The 19,905-nt window shown below is 42.3% G+C and overlaps 1 protein-coding gene across 1 annotated transcript in view; it reads right to left on the bottom strand.

Annotated features, from left to right (window-relative positions):
* Positions 1–19,905, bottom strand: part of LOC149141186 (uncharacterized) — a 270,365-nt gene that overhangs the window by 208,134 nt on the left and 42,326 nt on the right. The window contains exon 3 of the mRNA XM_089446867.1: positions 5,045–5,246. Within this exon, the coding sequence (XP_089302993.1) occupies positions 5,045–5,246 (202 nt within the window). The remainder of the gene's footprint in view (positions 1–5,044; positions 5,247–19,905) is intronic.

Here is a 19,905-nt window from a genome sequence, read left to right as displayed (position 1 = left end):
TTAGAGATTTTTTAAATATTTCCTAAGTCTAAACATAGGGAAAGTAGATAAATAATAGAGATTAGTTGGGATAAGATCGATTTACCTCTAGAAGCTTGTAGAAAGTTTCTAAGACCATCTTAGCCATCGATTGGATCAAGTGAACTTCAAATCGCGGCCATTCATTTGTGAATGAGAGATTATAAAGGGAATCGATGGGCAGCTTTGGAGACACAATGAGTGGGTGAATTTTCAGAGAAACACCAGAAGGGTTTCAGTAGCAGTGATTGAGGAAAAGTTGCCAAAGTTTATTCTTCACAGAGGTTTCTAGTTTTTGAGTGACAGAAAGAGGCCGAATTATTTCTGCAGAAGGAGGCCAAATTTTCGTGTTCGAGTTTTCCAGTTTACCAGTGTGAATTGCCATAAAGGGTCGAATTGATCTATAGAGGGAGAGTCAAATTTCTCAGTTCAATTTAGTCAGAAGTGAAGATAAAAATTTTGTTGGAGCTTAGCCAGTGTCAAGCAAGCAGTCATAATTTCTCAATAGCAGTTTTTGCTGAAGATATTAATATAAACCCTTAAATCTGAAAATTGGTTTCCCCACATTGGGATTTTTCTGGGGGCGTTTGTCCAAAAATACTTGTGTCAATTGTGTGATTGGTTTCTCATATATTTTGATCCAAAATTTTTATTCTGTGAATGGTGTTGTTTATGTTATTATTCATTACGTCCAGCAGAAGAATTAATTTGTCGTGAAGTATTAGGAAATAATTAATTGGGTTAATAGCACCTTTTGGGTAGCCCGAAAATTCACAAGAACTTCATGATTTCCAATCAAGGGGGGTTATGTGACTAAAAGATACTTTCGGTTGACCTTCGTTCTAAGAGAGGCCACAGGAAAAACTTTGTTTGACCACCTAAAACTACTTCAAACCAAACCTGAGTTGCTCAAGAATAACCTGTGCCAAGACCAGATAAAATCTTCAATTTCCTCAAACTAAAATTGCTTCCATAACTTGTGCCAAAACAAGAAGAAGGATGACTAGGTAGGGTGGGATCAACTCCACCGAAACTAGTCAAGAAGAGAAGGGGCTCTTAAAATCCTCAGAGCCTCGGGCTCAAAGAAAAACAGAGACAAATTATCCAATCCAATGATGCCCAAAAGAGTCTAACTCTCTTGTATTTATAGATTCCCTTCATGAGCTACCAAATGTGAGGGGTTGTGAAAGTCACCCCTAGTTTTGGGTTTTTTGCCCCAACCGACCCAACGTTTTCACAATGTTGCCCCAACATTGGGAAAATTGGGTTTTCCCCCTTTATCAAGATTATAGCCTAAAGGGTTGGATAGGCCATTTCATCCTTCCATATGTTGAAAATAATAGCAAGAAAGGGTTCCATGATTTGTGACTTAATAAAAGGAACCACAACGAGTTTCTCCTTGGCATGCTCGAGTTTCCTATAAGTTAGGACAAATTCCTAAGATCTAGGATAGTTCCTAAATGTTAGGAGGAGTTATGAAGCAATTAAACAATGTGTTAAGATAGAAGGTCGAGTTGTTTGTCCTCTAGTGTAATTTATATTGGGAACAGGATGAAGAGTTTGAGTTGGCCTCCTAATTTTTAGGAAGGATGAGTTAACATTAGCAGTGAGTCTTTGTTAACTTGTGAACCACCAATTCAACTTACCTAATATAGAACTTGCTAATCTTAGCCATTCGAATTGCGTTAAAAGGAGGAACGAAAGCACAGATTTGATCATTGTCTTGTGAGCACGAGTTGGTGAGACAAGACAATAGAGCTCACGGGTTTGTGAGAAGGTTGCAAAGGTTTATGTGTGGAGCTTGTGAGAGAAAGGTGTGTCAAGAGTAACTTGTCCACATTATTGGAGAGAGGAATTTCCTTGGGAATTGCACAAGAATTTAGGAGAAACCTATGCGCAAGGAATTAGGAGGAAATCGAGGAGAAGATCAGAGGTCTTGGAAGGAGTGTTTCCGCTTAGTTCAAGATTGAGAGATCAGTTTGTATTCTCTATTGAAGCAAGGGTTATTTGTAAGAGAACTATCACTCATTCTTCTTCAATAAGATTCTCAAACAAGTAGATGGTTTTCCCAGTTGGGTTCCCTAGACAACTGTGTGTTCTTGAATTATGTGATTGTGCTTTTATTTCAGTTCCTATTCCACTGCATCTAGTAGAGAAATTATGTGTTTATGTGAGAAGAAATTTTATTTCAGATTGCTCATATTAGCAAATCAGAATTTCGTGGATTTTCTACATCATAGGCAATTAATTCATAGGGGACATTACATAGGCGTACTTTAAACATGTGATAAAGTCATAATAAATGACTTAGATTTTAATGAAGTGATGTAATCAAGTTTTAACAAATATTGACCTATTAAATGATTGAATATTTGGGAGTTGTGTAACACACTCCTTACCCTACTTTGTATTGAGATATAGTGTAATATCCCCAATTTTCCTAAGCCACTTAGGAAATATTATACTTTTTGACAAATTTGGAATTAGCAACAATTTTGGGTATTTTGACTTAGGAGAGGGAGAAAATTGAATTCTTAGTGGGTTGTAGGGGCCACACACAAAAGGAATACACACTTGTGGAGAGAGAAGGAAGGCGTACTAGTGGAGAATGTGCCCAGCGAGGAAAGGAAGAGGACAACAAGCATAAATAGAAGAGGAGGGGCCATCATTTGGTAGCTTTTATCAATCTGAAAATTATACTACTATTTGCTTGCGCTGTTGAGCCAAGTCAACATTGTGTTGTTCAGCACACGAGGTTTCTGAGGGGAAATCTCAACTCCTCCTTCGATGGACTCCGAGTGCCACCCTAGGGGACCCATAGCTACACTTGTGAGCTGACCTGGGAAAATTCTACATGTGATATCGAATTGTTCTTGGGGCATTCTGGATGCAGAAGGGAAATACACACTCCTTGGGAGAGGGAGCTACAAAACCGTGTTGGCACCGAGCTTTTAGGGACACATTACTTTGGTATTTTGCAGCCATTTTGTGGGAGTTTGGTGGGTTGAATCAGTGGCTACTCCTCAAGCCGAAATTCTTTTTCCAATGCACACGCAGAGGCAATCTCATTGGGACTATGCAGTTCCTTGGGGAGAGACTTAGTTGTGGGAGGATTGGCTAGGGGTTTAGAGCCGAAATTTACCAAGAGGCATAAGGATAATTCTTGGAGGGGTTGATCAACTATTTTTGGAGGGAAATTGCAGCAGGTTTATGGGTGGTATGATTTTCCCAATGGGGAGGAGCTCACTCTAATTGGAGGTAAATTTGGAATGTTATAACTAGACCCAACCCTTTCTGGGTTTTTCTGGGTTTATTGAGGAGAGGCCAAGATTAGTTTTACGGAATTTTTCGAGCACTCCTGAGGGCAGAATTCCTATTTTCATTTAGCAAGCAGCAGCAGAAATTGTTGGAGGAGGGCACAGTTTATTCCGGGATCATCTCCACTAGGGTTCGCGGGATATTTTTGGGTTTTGTTGAGCGGGTGGAGGAGAGCCTGTGGCTAATTTCTCATAATTTTTGGAGCACTCTAGAGGGGCCAAACAACATCTTCCTTCCAGCCAGTAGTTGCAGATTTCCAGGGCCAGTGCAGAATTAGAAAGGGAAGTACTTCCTAGCAGTTGGGCAGCATACTTTCTCACTTGGGATTGTCAAGTTTGCTTTAGCAAGCCCAGGTGCACTCACTCCATTCAGATTTGTACTTTCCACTTGCATATATATAATAAAATGGCTCAGTTCTGTGCATTTCTTGGCTAAATTCGTGGGTCACTTACTGCATGTTGGATTTTATGTGTTGCATGTGTATTTTTGCCTTGTTTACCACTGTATTTCTTAAGCAGGAATATTACACATAACATCACTAAATAATGAAGTAATCAAGCAATTACTCCTTCGCTCATCTATGTGTATTTTCTGTCTACTTTATTGTGTCTATAAATCTGCTAATGACATTCTGGTACTCTATTTTCATTTCATGTCATGTCTTGCAGGGGTGCTTTTTGCACCCATCTCTTTTACTTGGCTACTATTCTTCGTTGTTGTCACTAGTCCCTTTGACATATTTTGATCTTTAATGGACATTAATACAAATTTCAATTTGAATTTTATTTGTTTTTCAAGTGCGAGAAGTGTACAAGCAAAGCAAAACCATCATCAGTAAATTCCTTAATTTATTTCCTAGCTGTATTTCTAGCATTGCCCGTCTACTTTCATGTCTACTTTCCAATACTAGTCGCTATGTCTAACTCAAACTTATTTGCAAGTCTATTGTAACTGCCAGAGCTAGTGGATAAAATACCAGAAAAAGAATATTGTCAAAGGCATATTACTTATTAAAATACTTTTATTAAGATAATTCAAATATGGTATTAATTGACAGCTGAAAATCGAACACCTCAATTCACCTACACAATCAAAATGATTGTGAAAAGGAGGTTTCTTGACCATGAAATGTATTTGAAATGATAACTCCTCGGTAAGATATTGAAAATGCTTCCAAGGTGAATAGAAGCATTGAAATCCCATAATAGAAAAGCAAAAGTGTCCTCCGAATACATTGGGTTGTTGGGGTTAGTAGGCTTTTCTTTCTAACCCCCCTGATGTTTCTTCTAACAAGAAGCAGTATGATTCACTATGGAAAACAGAATCCCTAAACAGGAAAAACACTAAACCTGAAATCAATTTTCATATTTCCTAGGAAAACTGAACAAATACCAATATAGAACATGGAAATGTGTGTCTGTGTGTGTGTGTAATCGACATAAACACCCTAGATTTATCATTCTTCAATTTTAAAATTTTCAATTTGAGAAAGTTACTCCACTTGAGAAAATCTCAGCTGTTTACCCATTAAGTCAATTAAATTCAACACACTCCTAATATCATAAACTGGGAAGTGACATTCTATGCCAAAGCACCTGTGAATTTCTGATCAAATGAGGAAATTTTACAAGAGGACATGACAAATGAGAAACAATCGACATCTAGCTATTTTATAGACACAACCAAGGGTAGCAGCATAGCATAGTACCTGTGTAAGAGATTTCCAATCATTGTTTGCCGAACCAATATAGATATCCTTTTTGTCTGAGATCCATACTTTGGCATGGACAATGCCAGATCCCCACCAATCACTCATAAGTAGTGTCACATTTTTGACATTAGGTCTTCCAGCAGCAAGCTGTGCTGACTCCTGATCATAATCTGGAGAAACCCCCGAGTGTTGAACTATCCTGTGAAAAGCCCAAAAACAAAATGGTAAAAACATGTGCATAACATGACTTATTTACTGTTTTCAACTTTTCATGAACTCAAAGCCTGATTCTTGATGCCCTACAGTAATACATAGCTTTCACATATCCACATCCGTTTCTGAACTGAAATCACATAGAGAAAAGCATTGCAGTTTTAATCTGAAGTTGTAGATAAGTATCCACATTTATAGTCAATTGGGTTTAAATTGGGTGGTTGAAAGAAATTATCCTTCCCACCCACATTCAATTCCTACAAGTGACATGGTCAATTTTGTTGCAATGGCTTCAAGCCTTGTTGATGAGTCTGAGTTGTCCCTCGAGGAAAGGAACATGGATATTCCTCATATAGAATATAAAGATATTTCTGATGGAAAAAAGTATCCACATTTATGTCAGCATCATATCTTCTTCCTTTTTAAAAGAAATACAACTTATATTTACAGGAAAATATTTACAAACAGCGAAGCAAAAAGTGGATGGATATATAACCGAAATCGTATCCTCCTCTGCATTGCTACTAAGATAAAATCTGAAAATGCCAAAGGCTCTAAAGGTTGGGCATCTTTAATCTACGGGGCTCCCTTATCCAAGGGCTGATGGCATACCTCATAACACCACAATGCCACAGGGTAGAAAAAACATGAAGAAAGCTAACCACATGCTCACAAACAAACTTACACTTCGAGTTTCTAGAGGATGAACAGTTAATGGCAAGTCATTGGCCTAACTACCTGTTCTCACAAAATCTGTCACCAAAAGTGTAAAGTCCAAACACCTAGGTGAAGACTTGTATAACTAAGAGGTTGGCCACTAGTACTACCACTACACCAGCTCTTTTCTGCACTTTAGACCAAAGAAAACAGAATCCTAGCCAAGGGGGGCTTCCCTACAAGTTACTAGGCTTACTTCATGAAATATCGAATTGGGTAAAGGAAAGCTTAATAAAAGAAAACAAATAAGAAAATGGAATATGATTCTTTATGGTTCTGGGTGTGATGGATGGAAACCAATGCCTTATTTGTTTGGACAATGGAGGTCATGCATGCAACTTTAGAGGGCAGTTCAAAAGAAGGATAAGGGGTTATAGGCAGCCAAGGTAGCTCGCTCTACAACAGCCCTAATTTGGATGCCAAATATTACAGATTTATATAGGGAAGGGACTCACTATAGGGAGCTCCACGACCAAATTCATCTAGGAATGGCCTTGTTTAAAGAAAGGAACTATGATTTTACTCACTAAAGATGCCTAGGATATATATTTCCAATTTCTTTAGACAATGTAACAAGAAGACAATGGATTTTACCTTCTCCAACAAAGCTAGGAAGCTTGCCTGTGGCTCCAAGATTAACTTCTACAATCACAATCTGCAATAAAAATCTACAATGGTGAACCTAGAACACAATACCACACATAATAAAGTTGTCCATACAATGAAACATAACTTAGACAAATAAATTACCTTATTCCAATGCTTGGATCTAGCTTGCTCACAATTTTTTCCATTAATCAACTCCCAAGTTGCAAATGGAGAGAGCGAACCTTTATATAGGTTTAAGCTCAACTCTCTCATATACAATAAAATAAGATTGTTTTCGAAGATCCACTAATCCTTCATAGGAATAATCATAAATTAATCTTCTCTATCAAACCTTTTATTAAAAGTAGAAAAAGATTGTTGAGATCCACAATCTCCTCTAGTAGAATACAATAAAATATTCTAAGAAACAACTCTCAACGAAGCTCTCATCTAACTAACTCCAAGAACTTGATCAACAATGAATAAAGGAGTTAGTTACAACAACTTTCTAAAGATAGAGGCACCATAAAAGACATAATAATTAGTAGATTGAACAAATACAATACCCCACTACATGATTTATCCTATGCCTTAAACCCAAAGTATCATGATGAGGGATACTTGGCTACATCTCGAGGCAGGAGGAAGGCCTCAAACAAAGACAATGAGGTGATCAACGGTTTAGAACAGCAATTTCAAAGGTTTGCTCTGATCCCATGGAGCTTGCAGAGCTAAAGAACCAATTTACTTCATTCATCACAAGGAGTGGTTCATTTGATGTAAATGCACTCGTTTATAAGGGATTCTACAACCTCTTACAGGATGGGAATATTATGGTTCCCAAACTCCAAAGTCACAAACCTTTGCATCTAGACTCTAGAGTTCTTTCACAAGTTTGCAATTCTTTGCAAACTAGAGCACTTATGGGTTCATCCATTTGGATCAAGAAAAATAAACTTCAATCAGCAAAGGCAGAAAATCTTGTGCACATTCACTCAAATCTCTGCCTTATTGTAATGTCCCCAATTTTGGTTTTCAGCATTAGAGACGATTTTTGGAAGAGGAAGCAATTCTGGCATTGGCACTTAGGAGGAGAAAAGGGAATTGCAGCTCTAGTGGAACGTGGGGTCCACAAGAGAGAGAAATTCGGCCCAAGAATGGAACTCACACTCTTGGAGGAGAAAGAAAAGAGGAGGGGGTGCGAATTAGGAGAGAGAAAGAGTGGGGGCCACCAAGGAGAGAAGGAGGCCAGCAATTATAAATAAGGAGAAGAGGCCTTCATTTGCATCTTTTGACAATTTAACTTCTGAACACAAGTTTTCTTGAGTTGTTTAGCCAAGTCAACCAATGTTGTTTAGCATGAGGGATTCCCAAGCGGGAATTCCACCTCTACCTTTGGTGAACTCCAAGTGTCACCCTAGGAGAGTAGAGAGAAGTCTATCTCAGGACTTCTAAAGGAGCTACATTGCAGATCATTTCCAGCTGGCAAGTATTTTCCTCGGGCGTAGAAGTTGTTTGAAGCCCCTCCGATTGAGATCAGTTATAGATTGCTAGAGTTTCGGAGGATTTGCAAGAGTTTTTCCCAACATAGCCGGAGATTTTGTAGTGAATTTGTTGGGTTGTGAGGCAGGGATTTTGAGGAGCCATTTCTCTCACTCTGAGCATTGCGCAGGTGTTTTTGGCTTAGCCTGCGCAAGGGAAGAAGGGAGAAGAATTTGTGGAGAGATAGGGGCAGGGAATAGAAGGTGTTTTTCCGGGGAGATTTGCAGGAATTTGGGAGGCATTCCGGTGAGGATTGTGGCATGTATTGGTTGAGCTATTTCTAGCAGTGCAAGTTGTCTAATAGAGAGAGGAGCTCGCACCATTTTGGGGGGCACTGGTGACTTGTGGATCTAGCCCAGTCCCTTTCTGGGATTTTGTGGGTTTGGTGAGACAAGGCTAGGATTAATTTTGTAGAATTTTTTGAGCACTTCTGAGAGAAAAATCCCTAGTTCCATCCGGCAGCTAGCAACAAACATTGTTGGAGGAGGGCACAGTTCACCCTGGGACCATTTCCACCACTTGGGTCTATAAGATATTTCTAGGTCTTGTCGGGTATCTATAGAGGAGGCCACCATCAGAGTTTCAGCTCATTCTGGGCACTCTTCAGAGCGGTTCCTTCCAGTAGCAGCTAGTCGTTCTTCGTGGGTATGCACAGTTCTTCCTGGGGGATCTTTCCAGCGTTTGAGCATTGTAATCACACCTGGGTTCATATTTATAGAAATTAATACAATGACTCCGAGTTTTTGTTCATATTTTCATGTTCAAATGTGTATGGTCGTGCATTTCTAAATTTTGTAGTTGTAGCTAGTTCATTGCTTCTGTTATCTACGTATTTTTTCATTCGGAATATTACAGGGGTATTAGAGGCAGAGCATGATCTTGGCCAGTTGTGGGGTAGCTAGGAAGATCATGGAAGATTTGGGCATGTATGCATAGTGACGAGTGAAACCATAGACAAACCCATGGCTCAAGGAAGATTCAGCACGCAAAAATTCTGGGGTGGAATCTACTAGAACAATGAGAGGATGGCCCAGTTGAGGAAGGTGTCAGACCAGATCCATCCTCATCCTTACAGCAAAGACACTAGAGGTGCACAGGTTGTGGGGGTACAGCCATCTACACGTGGGGAAAGTTGATAGAATCAAGGCACCAGATCTCCTCAAAAGGAGCAAGCAGGACAGGACAGTTAGAGGGTGACACCAGGCGGTGCTTTTGTTGGTGGAAACCTGGCTTTAGATATCAGGATCTTAAGGAGGAGGTTGAGGATGTGGCTAAGGGCATGCATGATTGTGAGGAGCACGTAGATATACCCAGCATGACGCAGGAGTCACCCTTGTTGGAGATTCCTTTGACAGCTTCAGCGGACACCTTGGGGGAGAGAGTAGAGCATACAACCATAGGGCTTGTTACCACTCAAACTAGTAGGGGTCCTGTTACCCACCATTTTGTGGGTGATATCCCTAGGAGAATTTTTTTTCTCCAAGATGGTCTCAACCAGCAGCCACTAGCTAGCTCCCTCCTATACATTATAAACCCAAGTGTGGGCTTCCCTTTTATTAGCTACCCTTGTACCCCAGTATGTGGCCCAAGGATGCCCCTTCTCATCCCCTACTTCATTCACCTATTTGTCACATGCCACCACCTTTTGAAGGATGTACCTTGAACATATTATCCCCTTTAGAAGTAGAAACCACCTAATAGGATACTTGGTTAACCCCATTTGGAGTTTAGGAGACATTGGCACATCCCGAAGCCCATTATGGAAGGGCAGGCCATTATGAAGTCCCCACCTATGGTCCATGGTTGGTAAGCTCATTTACTCGATTTCTCTAATGACTTCTTGTACTGGAAGGCTAAGGGACACATTGGATCTTATGCAGGATTGCAGATGGTCTCCATCTTGGGTTTGGTCTCCCTATACAGGGTCTTAATCCTCCAAAGGGATACATTAGCACATGTAGGGTGTGTGTTGAGAGCCATGGGCTTCCACAGCAGTAGACAGTACTCCATGGATCCCCGAGGATGTTCAGAGATGCTCGAGACTCACCTATTGGACAAGAAAGATGCACCTAGTTCACCTTTGCCCAGTCGGCCCAACAGATGTACCATACACTTAGCAGTTGAACTAAGACTTGTAGGATGATGTGGCATCACCTACACCATCATCAAAGCCCTTGCAGATGATCTATAGGCATCTTCGACTCATTTGCAGATCCATGAGGTTATTATTGTGGCCCCACACCCACTGGGAGCACCACAAGTTTAGTGTTTGGAGAACAAGGGGATAACCCCTTGTCCATCACTTTTGAGGGTCCTATTCTTCATTATGGCACTTATGGACCTCATCAGGCCTCTTAGAGAGCCCTACGACATGTATTATTCACCATATAACCTCTTAAGAGGCTTATTATTTCATTTGTGAGCTAGTTTGGTGGGCTTGCCACCAAAAGTTAGATTATTAGCACATTATTTTACTTTTGGGGTTTATGTAGGCCAAGGAGACTAATTCGAACTCCTCATTAGTGTATAAATACAAGTGAGATGAGTTTATTTGCTCATCATCACTTTGGATTGGATCTATTTTCTCTCTTGAGAATTTTGCACTTTTTCTTGGAGGATGAATTGGAGCTTTATGGATGAATTTTGATGTGTGGATTTGGTTTATCTTATCTTGGAGCTTCTCTATTGTCAAATTGTGGATGGTTGGATATGTTCTATTACATGTAAGTACATGCTTTTAATGTTATTCTTGTTTTACTTTGTCATATACATTGGATTGGGATTTTCACTATTTTTAGGGCTAATTGTTGCATGCATTTATTGCTTAAATTGTGGAATTTTATCTCTATATAGCATCTCTCAATGTATGGGCCATGTAATTTGAATGAAATCTCCTAGGGGTAATTCTATCAACGAATTCATCTTGATAAGCCATCACCTTTTGCACATCGAAGTATAAAAGTTGCAAGATTGCTTCTCTTTGACCTAGAAGGCTAGTGAAGTAGTCTTGAGGCCTCCTTGACTAAGAACCAAAGGTCCTCATTCATATTTATCATAGACTCCATTCTCCCAAGACTAAGGCACTGATCTACCAAGAGGTGGTCACCTAAAATCAATTCCTTTTCACCTTTTCCTAGGTCTAGCCAAGTTGGGTCACCTAGGGCATCATTTTCCCGACAAGATATCCCTCCAAAAAGTTCGATCTCCTAGCCTCTCCTGTGTTGGTGTTTCCTCAAGGCCTCCTCCAATTTTGAAGCCATTCTGACGGTGGAGTTGTGAGAAAAGCCAAGCCCTAGCTCTGAGATCAAACTTTTCCCTAGTATCCCCAAGGCTAGTGCCTCATAGGATCAATTCAACACCTTTAAGTGAATATTCTTTCTTTGATCCTTTCCCCCTCCTTGTCTGGGTTAAGAGCATCATTGGTTGCTAAACTCTTACCTCCTAACCTAGGTTGGGTCCACTTGGTCCCGTGTGGTCCCATTCCTTTGAAAAGACAATTCTTCAAGAACCATCCAAGATACCAATTTCAATAAGGATTTTAGGGATTGGGAAACTCTTTCACAAGTCATATTCCCTAAACCTAACCCTCAAATCCTCCTATCCTTCTCCTAGAAGACATTGTACCTTGCTTAGAAAGCAAGCAAGCTCTATCCTTCAAACTCTTCTAGAAAGGGATCATTTGGGTCACTCCACATCCACTTATTGATTTATCCTTCATTGGTGACTCCATAATATACCGGGTCTCCTCCCATCGGTGAAAGTCCGTAAATAGTAGGGAGCCTTAGCTGAGGTGACAGTGGGCTAAGTCTCCATTTGTTGCCCTTGGTCTAGCATTTTCCCTTTAGGGATCCCCTTTAGGTCCCCTGCTAGTTTGAGCGGTCACAGGTCCTAAGAGGGGATCCCATAGAGCAACTACTAGGTCAAATGGAAACAATGGAGCAATAGCCCATTGTCACCTCAGCTAAAGCTCCCTGCTCTTTACGGACTTTCACCGATGGGAGGAGACCCGATATAAGAGGAATCACAAGGATGAATAGATCAATGATGGGATGAAGAGTGATTCCTAAAGCCTATTCTCAAGAGAGGCTCAAATAAATGGCTTACTTGCTTTAGAAGCAAGGTGATTGGCTCTCTAGGAAGGGCTAAGGGGATACCTAGGCCTAGGTTTGGGGAATATTCCTTGAGAAGTATCCTAGACCTAAGAATCCTTAAGGAGAAGTGGCTTCTATGTAATCCTTGTAAAATTTGAGTTACAAAGTTGTGGGACCACAAAGAACCCAAGTGGACCCAAACTAGGTCAAGGGTGTGGGGTTGATCATCAATAGATGGGCTTGACCAGGTTTGGGAGAGAATAGGATCAAAGGAATATTTTTTTTTGGAGTTTGAACGCAATGATCCAAAAGAAGACACTAACCCAAGAGAACCTAGGGGCAAGAACGGTGTTCGAGCTAGGGCTTGCAATATCTCGGGATTCCACCGTCGGATTGAACTCAAAATTGGAGGACCCCTTCAGAAGACCCCATCGCAGTTCTAGACCGAATTTCAAGGATTTTTGATGGCTACAAATGATTTCCTATGATGCCCTAGGAGACCGTCTAGGGTTAGGCCTAGAATTGGAAGAGAAGAAAAGAAGGGTTATTTTGACCACCAATGGAATGTGAGGATCAATGCCCATATGCCTCTACATACCACTGAGCATCCTTGTACTCCCTGACATGCCACTATACATCGCGGCCTACCCCAATACACCGTTGGACACCCCCTGCTACTGCTAACCCATCATCTATCACCTCGTGTCCTTCCTGTGTCATTGTACCTGACACTCCCCGCGGATACTCAATGCGATGCAAGTCACTGCTCCTACTCCACAACGTAAACCGACATGCTACGACACACCACCATGCATCCCCATGCTCCTTTGTAGGCCACTGCTCCTCGTTGCATAGCCCTGCACACCACTAGATGTTATGGCCTAAAATGGGGTTTGTACGCATCAGTCTACATCCCTCTACATAACACTGATCCCTACGACATAACTCTATGCAGTCTCGTGTACCACTGCCCATTGTCGTACCACCCTATAACATACGATACCATGCATGTGCCAAAGTATCCACCACTTTGTTAGTACACCCTCCATTATGTGGGTTACATCTCCCCATCTGCCCTGAAAGACCTGAGCAGCCCGACTCCTCACATGCCAACAGGGATGACACTATTGTGCCTATCCTCAATAGCTTCGGTGTCCAATATACCAATGAGAGAGCACTGTCTCCATGTAATGCCTTGTCTGGTGGCCTGCCGATGCCACCTCCTCCTACCAGCTCCTGCCAGAGTAGGCTAATCACCCTGTGACTCCACGCACAGTCAATATGCCAAGACAAATCATGAAATTTGTCTGCTCCCCTGTCGACCCATCCTGTCACTAGTGTTGTCCGAGTCACTGATGGAGATCTAAAAATGTGTGCGCCTAAACATCAGATCCATCATGCAGCTGCAACCATCACCTACCAGCTTTATGATGTGATGGGAAATTCCACTTGGATCCCAACAACAATTTGGCCCTCGTGTCCCTCTGGTAATCCATGGCCTCTACTGAAATGTGGCCATGGATGTATCCAATCGCCTAGCCTGCTCCATCGAGTACCAGCTCAGTGCCTCTCGCCATCCAATCCCAAAGGAGGGATCGAATGTACAATCCCCTGTGGAAGGAACAAGCCCTCCAAGCTAATGCAGTGTCATGCTCAGCTCATGTCGCTCAGTCCTGCTAACCTGGCCATCCCCTCGGGTATGTCTAGACAACTCTGCCTCCCTTAATCCAATGCATAAGGGTGGGCTAATAACGTTGTAGATCCTGTCAGTGTGCCTCTAAAGCAAACTGTGCTGAAATCCCAACGCGTGGCCTCTATGTTGCCCCTCATCAATGGCTAGCCCAAAGGATGGTTGCACATCCTCCTCCATCATGGACTCAACATGAGCCTCCAACTACTCCTCCATAGACAACCCAACACGCAAGACATGCTCACTAGTCAGTTGCAGGTGATTGTCGTCCGATAACTCTGTCATAGATTTGGATGCCTCTGTACCTACAACAGTGGAGATGTCTCCTAGCACCTCATCAACCTGTGGTGTGATGCTATCACCTGAGAACTCAGTCACAACCCCAAATACCTCATCAATGGATACCTCAACAATGGATGGCATCTCACCAACAGGTGTATGCTCAGTTGTCTCCTTGCTAACCATGGCCCCTTCAACTACTCTTTCATCTTCTGCCTTAATCCTCCTCATCATCCCTGCATAATTCCATTGAATTCCCACTGATTTGTGCATGTCTCTTAGTTCACAGAACTCCCAAAAAGAGAGGGAAGCTCTAATGCCATGTCCCAATGATTGATATGCCCTCCAATTTGCTCCCAATAACTCCACATCAGTCGCAATCATGTCTTGCCATCTTGATGCATTATTGACAATTTTGGGCATAGTGGATTTGTTGTATAATTGAAAATGGTCTTGATTCCCAATTGTTGTATGAATCAACTGCTTCCCCACATCAACCATCATTTGTTGCATCCTAATCACCTCATTCAAGGTTACTGTCGTGTTGTTTGATTTTAACCTTTCTTGAGATCCCATGATTTTGATTTTTGATTTTTTTTTTTTTGGTCTTGTCATTGAATGAAGGGTTTCCCACATGCTGAGCCAAGATTATGGCTCTAATACCACTGTAATGTTCCAAAAAGGAAATAACAATGATAAACCAAGAAAAATACCATACAACACCGAAATATTTAGACAACAATCAAACACCCACAATTTACACCGGAATTGCGCCAAAATTTATCCATTTTATTATATCTGGAGAAGAGTACAATGCATGAAATGTGTGCACCTAGGCTTGCCAAAGCAAGTTAAACTATCCTAGGTGAGAAATATGTTACTCGGATGCAAAGGAAAGGCTTCTCCTCAATGTTTTGCATTGGCCCTAGAAATTCTGCAACTGTTGGCTGGAAGAAACCCCTGTTTGAGCCTCCAAAAGTGCTCATAAAAATCCGCCAAATTAATCTTGAGCTCTCCACCAAAAACCTAGAAAGGGTTTGAGTAAATTTTACCGACCACCTGGGACCCAAAATTTAAGCTCACTTCTCCTAACTGGCTACCAAATATTCCTATTGTTTTGGGGCACCAAAGCTCCTAAAATTCTGCAAAATTAGGAGCAAACTCCCTGACCCCTAACCGACAAAACTTAGAAAGGAATTGGGCTAATTCCTAACTCCTGGAATTACCCAATTTTGGTGCTAAGTCCTTCCTGGCAGAAACTGTGTCCCACATACTTCAGCTGCTAGATTTGGCACTTAGTTCTCCTAAATTTGTTGTAAAACTGCCCTGAAAATTACCTCCGGAGAGGTGAGTAGATTTCCTTCCCAAAAACCTACATAAGCATGAAGTATTTTGCCCCACGAATTTTACTAGTGTCACTGCTGCGTAGGCCCAAGAGTGGCATATTTGGCTCTCACAAAAGCTGCAACTTCCAGCCCTGAAAATCTCCAAAAATACTAGTCCAACCTAAGGGAAATTTTTGCTAAATTCTCAAGCCAAAATACCCCTTCTCTCCGTCCCAAATCAATGGTATGATTTTGATCCCTGCGTCCTCCCTGGAAATCGAATTAGTTGAGAAATGGGCTGAAAGTGATCCAAAAACGGATCCTGGATAAACCTCTAAGTCTAAAAGACTTCATATAAGAGGTAAAAGGTGCCAAATGGCACAAATCCTTTGTAAATCAGAGGAAAATGAAAGTCGCAGGCTGCTCTCGGAAATAGTCTCATTGCAGAGATCTCTTCATTCTGAATCCAACACAACTTGAATGGGCGAAAACGGACTTCAGATGAAGAAGTTATCACAAAAGGAAGATGCCTTTGTTCCTTAGAAAAAGAGGCAAAATCCTTAAAAAATGGCCTAAAAGGCTTTATGAAGAAAATCGCATCGGAGGAGGTCAAAGGCGGATTTAAGTAGAAAAAGGGAAACCTCGATCGTCGATCCCCGACATATCGGGTCGGAGGCAGACAGGTGATGTTGCATAAGGACCAGGCCGAGTGATAAGTCGATCGTCGATATCGGCAGATCGCAATCGGCGATGCCACGAGGCAAAGGCGAGACCCCGAGCCGAGCGATATCGCGATCGCCGATATCAGCGTCGACGGATCGCGTCGGCATAGGCCATTCCATATGGATAGACCCCGGGGCTCATGCGATACGCGATTGCGATATTGCAAAATCGCATCGGAGCAACACCACGGAGCAGGGACCGATACCTACGCGACTTGCGATATATATCCGGACCCGACGGGTTTATAAATGCCACTGCATATTATTTCAAGTCCGATATGAGCCGTTCTGCGGGATTTTCAATGTTTTAATATATTTTATAAATACAAAGGGAAACCATGAAGCAGGGCAGTTGCGACTTGCGACAGCGATTAAAAGGCGGACTCGATAGAAGTATAGGGCGGATCTATGGATATTTGGGGTCCGATGAACAGTGTTTTGGCAGATTTTTCCTGTGTTTTAGCGTATTTCTCTGTGTAAACAAAGAACGCTATTCTTGGGGATTCCAAAGGCCCGATGGTCCCTTCCGTTACAGCACAGGTGGCCACCTTCCCTGAAAGCGTTAACAAATGATTACTAAACACTTAGAAGGGGATTTGAACTGACAGAGAGCTGGGAGCCGAAGAGCCCGAAGGGGAAAATGAACAGACAATCACCGATTGGCTTAAAAGCCATGAATGTCAGAGACAGGGGTTGTTGTTGGAGTTGTTGCTGAAACCGAGCATAAGCAGAAAGCGAAGCCAAAGCAGGAAGCTAAGGCGTAAGAGAGCAGCACAAAAAGGCAGCAGCAAAACAAGCAGCGCAAAAAGCAAAAGTTGAAGCGCACGCAGCCAAGGGAGTCACTTGGAGTTCAAGTGGAAAGCCAGAGGGCTGTAAACTGATAGAGGGCCAAAGAAGCTAGAGCCAAAGAGCTAGAGCCGAAGAGCCAGAGTCAGAGCTAAGAGCCAAGAGCCAGAGCTTCAAGAGCCAGGGAATGACATGGTGTCTGAACCCACTGTTTCTGTGCAAAACAGTAGGAGTTGAGCCCAAAGCTTGTAAAAAGGACTTATACCATAATCCCAAAGAGTCTAGTTGAGTTGACTAGAGCTCACAGAGACGTAGCCCAAGAGTTGTGGGTGAACTCCTAATTAAATTGTTGTTTCTATGTGATTGTTTATTGCTACATTGTTTACTGTTATATGCATTTATATATCAGTTTAAGCACATCAACTTACAACACAGACAATAGATTTTAAAGCATATAATCAGTTAAAAACAAATACAAGCATACACCCATATTTTCAAGCACATATTTAATTCCGCATTGGTTAATCATTAAGACTTGGGAAAATTTAAAGCTTTGGAAGTGGGAGAGGTTCTTGTAAGTTAGACAAGAAGCCTAAGTGCCCCATTTTCAGATCAGAAAGGTACCACAATCTCCAAAAGATTTACCTCCCATTGAGTTCATAAATTCCTCCTTAGGGTGGCACTCGAAGTCCACCAAAAGAGAGGTTGGAATTCTCGCTTGGGAATTCCTTGTGCTAAACAGCACAGGTTGTCTTGGCTAAACAGCTCAAGAGAACTAGAGTTGATTTGTAAAAATGATCAAAGATGCCAAATGGAGGCCCCCAAGCTCTATTTATAATTGTTGGCCCTCTCTCCCTTGGTGGTCCCCACCTTCCACTAATTCGCACCCCTTCCTTTCTCTCTCTCTTCTCACTAGTGCGAATTGTCACTTGGGTCAAATTTCTTTCCTTGTGGTTCCTACTATCCACTAAAGCTGTGATTTCCCTTTTTCCTCCTAAGTCCCAATGTCGGAATTGCCTCCTCTTCCAAAAATCGTCTCTAATGCTGAAAAATCAAAATTGGGGATATTACAATATAGTAATAGATACCCCAATAAGGTGGGGTGGTTCATTGCCCACCAGGGATTGGGACAATGGGTTCCTTAATGGTGGAGGGGGGCTCATCTAGGGCCCATAGGTACCAGGGTGATGGCCAGAGATAAGGGGTAGAGCTCATGTTTGGCTTTTGCCCACGCGCTAAATTTGTATGTCCCTGCCATCTTTTGTATTTTGTGGTACATTCCCTGTTGAGAGTGGTCAAATTATGCTTTTTCTTTTCTTTTCAGTTGCATCAACCTTTAGGGCATCATTCTAGGCTCGACCCAAGGTGTGGACAAGGAGAGGGGGAAGCTAACCCCTATAGACCCACTGGACAAATGTGGACCCGGATTGGAAAATTGATGAATGGGATTGTAATGAGCGGAAGGGGAGTAATGTATATGGTATTAGGAAGCAGGAGCACGCAACCAAAATCAGGGTTTCCCATGTAGTGCCATCCCTAAAGCTTAGTAGCCAATAAAGGAGATCCCACGAGACTAGGATACAAGGTTAACCATCAAATTGGGTAGAGGAGACAAGAGTACAGACCTAGTCCACTCTTTCTGTCGAATCCCCCCACTAATCCATGCCCACAAGTGTCCATGATAAGTAAACAAAAATACCCACCTACACAATAAAAAGCCATACCTTGAGGGTTGGAAGGCCCACCTTCAAACATACGATCATAACAAATGAGTGAGCGACCACATGATTGGCTCAGGTGGTGAAGAAATGGTACATCGACCTCTCTAGTTGCTACAAGGGCTACTGGCTGAGGACCATCTAGGAGAAAATTTTCTCCTATGGATATCACCCACAAAGTGGTTGGTAACAAGGCCACCCATTGATGAGGTGCCAGAAGACATAGAGGTGTCCACTGTTGACGAGGTGCCATCCGTTGTTGAGGTATCCATTGATGAGGTGTATGGAGTCGTCTCTGAGTTTTTAGGTTATAGCAGCACACAACAGATTGGTGAGATGCCAGGAGACACCGAGGTATCCACCACTGATGAGGTGCCAGGAGATACAATGATATTAAATGATGTCACCCACAGTTGTTTCATCAGTTCCAGACCGGCCTTCTAGCATTGAAAAGAAAGGCCACAGTAGTGCGAGAGGCCATTTTGCGGGAAAACGGGGAGTTGAAGGGCATGAGAGCGGTTTGTGTCGAGTCAACAGCCAAACTGACTCAGGTTGGGGAACGGTTGGATTCCCTAATGGTACAACTAAAGTGCACACTCGAGCATCGAAGCAGCCCTCTTCAAACATACATAGATGGGGCTTGTAGCACTAGTAGGTTGCCTCTGCACGCTGGTGAGAGAGAGGCCACGTCAACTACACAAATTTTCTGTGACGACCAAATCAATGAGATGAGACAACAAGAGTTGTGCAGGGGGCAACGTTCACAGAATGGGGCTAGCTTCGTGTACAGGAGTTTGTGCTTTCGATCCTTCCCTTGGGGTTGGACGGCGAGAGATTCTGACTTGGTACCCGATGGAGTGGGCTAGACATATGGAGTTGATCATAGACCAGAGTGAGGGTTACCAGGCACGTTCAGGCATCGGGCATACTAGAGGCCCAGGTTGGCATTGCGATCTAAGTGGGACTACCTACCATTTAATAGATACACAAATTGACTATGTCATAGGTGGCATAGTTGACCCAATGGTCGAGTACATGCATTCGTTAGAGAAATTTTAGTCAGCACCAGTGGCGATTCAAATTGTGAGGGGGCTCCATGGGTTATCTGGGGATGTTGATTGTGATTGAGTTGCGGGATGATCCGCACACTTTGGCAGGAGATTGTCGGAGGAGGTGGCATTGGCAGG

The sequence above is a fragment of the Pinus tabuliformis genome, chromosome X (genome assembly GCF_031772625.1).
Source record: "Pinus tabuliformis cultivar Carrire ecotype Pingquan chromosome X, CPIR1, whole genome shotgun sequence".
NCBI classification, from domain to species: Eukaryota; Viridiplantae; Streptophyta; class Pinopsida; order Pinales; family Pinaceae; genus Pinus; species Pinus tabuliformis.
The sequence above is the reverse complement of the archived record's forward strand: the minus strand, read 5'-3'. Positions and strand labels throughout refer to the sequence as shown.